Source organism: Helianthus annuus, chromosome 17, assembly GCF_002127325.2.
Source record: "Helianthus annuus cultivar XRQ/B chromosome 17, HanXRQr2.0-SUNRISE, whole genome shotgun sequence".
NCBI classification, from domain to species: domain Eukaryota; kingdom Viridiplantae; phylum Streptophyta; class Magnoliopsida; order Asterales; family Asteraceae; genus Helianthus; species Helianthus annuus.
This window is the reverse complement of record NC_035449.2, coordinates 53,245,319-53,248,248: the sequence shown is the minus strand read 5'-3', so window position 1 is coordinate 53,248,248 and position 2,930 is coordinate 53,245,319. Positions and strand designations below refer to the sequence as shown.

Sequence of the window (2,930 nt, the reverse complement as noted above, 5' to 3'; positions counted from 1 at the left end):
TATAGTTGAGGGTGAATTTGCAGGATTCGGTTTTGGGTTTGATGTTTCTTTGGGATTTTACAGGGATCTGGGTGTAATTCAATTCGTTGAGTTTTGCAAACGATGTACTTGTTCAAGCTGACATCCTGAGTACTGATGCTGAAGATCCGTAGTGCATTGCGTGGTCAACTTCACAAAAGCGAGACAATGAGATCTGGATGTAGCTAAACTAAGCGTGCTGGTTGAGCTTGCAAATGATATACTCGGTCTAGTTGACTTCCTGAGTGTTGATGCTGATGATCAAAGTGCATTACATAGTCGATTCCACAAAGATGGTTTACAGAAAACAGTTCACCAGAAAACTCTGCCAATGTAGTATGCTTGAATGAAATAGAGTTCTTATGACAAGATCAAGACTTGATGCAGTTTTTAAAGAATGGAACCCTTATCAAATGCCGGTTGGAGTATTGGAAGATCAGCGGAAGATCGATCAATTTAGCCTTGTGAGGACATTGCACAACACCCAACACGGATACGCGTACTTTGGGGGGGAATATTATACGAGAAGCTTCAAGGGTTTGGTATTGCTATGAAGACTCAAATCAAGATACTACTTACCTCGATCATCGGTCAAGGGGGAATTTGTTAACACAGAGAAAATAACATCAACAAGTACTTGACTGAAGATCGATTGCGGTTGCATTTTCAGCATTCGACAGCAACAGACAAGGGGGGATTTATTGGTGCAGTTTTTGTGTCCGATGTTGTTCGAATAGATTAGATTACTTTTTATGCTGATTTTGTAATAGTTAGTGAAACGGTCAAACGAACGTGTATAGACCCGCTCGTTTGAAGTGGTCAAACAAAAGGGTTATTCGTTTGACCGTGTGTGTTTGCAAATGACCTTCCACGTAAAGGTGGTCTTTCATGTGATGGTGGTGTGGATATAAATACCACCCTTAGTTCATTTGCAAGGTTTTGAAGGTTTTTGACTTGGGGGAGAGATCATCACTTGGTCTCTCCCCGGATGTATGCTCCTTTGGTATAGTTTGGCTAGCTTGTAATTTGGCCGATTTGTAATGTTATGCTACCAAATTTATACAAGAAAGTTGTTTTATCCGTCTCTAATCTTCCCTCTTTGAACATAATCACGCACTAATCACGCGTTTCAGTCCGAATCTCTAACCTACATAGATAAATGATATTACGGACCGTATAATATATTTATTTTAATTATTGATGGCTTTTACATTTGACAAACAAAAAATCAACCTTACAAAATATATTATGGAGTGCAATAAATCAAAATGCAGAAATCGAAGTTACATTACAAACGTAGAAAAACAATTCCAGCGAAATAGATAACTTTGCATCACACACAATTACATGAAAAATGCACCAAGCAACATAGACACTGGCAAAAGAATGGCTCGTTTGTGATCCCAAGCACCAGAATTCACCAATCTAATAGCTTTTTCTCCAACTTTCACACCAGTTTTGTCATCGACCTCTACGTTAGCTGCCAACAACATCAGATGTCTCTTGTGGTACCCAATTAGCTTATACCTAACTTTGCCAAAGAAATCAACTCTAAAAGCCCCTGCTGGTAGAGCCCCTTGAGTCCCGTTTAAGACCGATGGCAAGCCGTGGGTCATCAACAGACCTTTGACGCGTTTAGCCTTTCCATTACCTTGGTAGAATCCATGCAGCCCGAATTCTGCAAGATGGATGCTTGTCTTTTGTTCCTTGGGGATAAATGATAGGTTGAAATAGAGAGGATCAACATAGTACAGGCCAGTTACTGGATTCCTATTTTTGAGTTTTAGGTTGATATAGATGGTGTTGTTGATTGTGGTGAAATTGCCGGTGGAGTTAAGCGCAGGTACGTAGAACTCTTCGACGTGGATACTAGGGAGCACCCGGGTTTTATATATCGAAAAGAAAATGAAGAAGATAATGATAGTTAAAATTAGGTTACACCATGTGTTTCCGGAGTCTATCTCGATACTATCGGCCATTTGAGCGAGGAACGCAAATAAGTAAATACTCTATGAACCTATGCAGTGTGCCATTTTATAATAAAGTTTCATTACGGTTAAATAATCCATATTATATGGGATTGAATTTATTTAACACTAGTTGTGTAGATTCAAACGCGGACAGCTTTTATCGTAATTTAAAAGCAATCTAGTAGTTGACATTCTTATTTACCAAGAACTTTCTAGCCTGCAGGGTCCTTTCTTAATTTACTCTGAAAGTTTTGTAAATAATTAATAAATAAATGGACAATCAAAATTATAGTTAGCCTCATTTGCGCCTTTCATGAGCTTTGAATATTTCAAAGTAGCATTTTCTCCAATAAAATAATGTTATGATTAACTAGCGGTGTGTATGGGTCGGTTTGGTTCTATTTGGGGTTAAAACCATAACTATAACCTAGATGTCGATTATTGAAAAGTCATAACCATAGCCAGTCAGTTATGGCGGTTTTGATGGTTATGGTGGTCGGTTAACTATGAATTTCGGCCTAGCCAAATTTAGCTCAAAACAATATTATGTATAAATATTAATACCTTTAATCACCGAATAAAACCATACATAATAAATTCAAACAAATGTTCAACCAAAATGATATTCCTAAATTCAAACGAATGTTCAACCAAAATGACATAATCCATAAACTCAAACAAAGTTTTAACCAAAAACACCTTCAAAATTTTACATTGTGGAAATTTAATCCCATTCTTCATCTCTAATGAAAGAGTCTTCAATTAGAAACGTTTAATTATATTCTTTTAATCATAAACAAACTATAAAAGTTGATCAGTTTACATTGTGGAAGTTTAATCCCATTCTTCATCTCCAATGAAAGAGTCTTCAATTAGAAACGTTTAATTATATTCTTTTAATCATAAACCAAACTATAAAAGTTGATCACCAGTTAATCGGAT

The 2,930-nt window shown here is 36.7% G+C and overlaps 1 protein-coding gene across 1 annotated transcript; it reads right to left on the bottom strand.

The window, feature by feature from the left end:
* Positions 1–1,183: 1,183 nt before the first annotated feature.
* On the bottom strand, positions 1,184–2,015 carry LOC110923434. The gene has a single exon (XM_022167526.2). The coding sequence runs from the start codon at positions 1,995–1,997 to the stop codon at positions 1,362–1,364; it is 636 nt and encodes a 211-aa protein (XP_022023218.1). The 5' UTR covers positions 1,998–2,015; the 3' UTR covers positions 1,184–1,361.
* Positions 2,016–2,930: the final 915 nt, after the last annotated feature.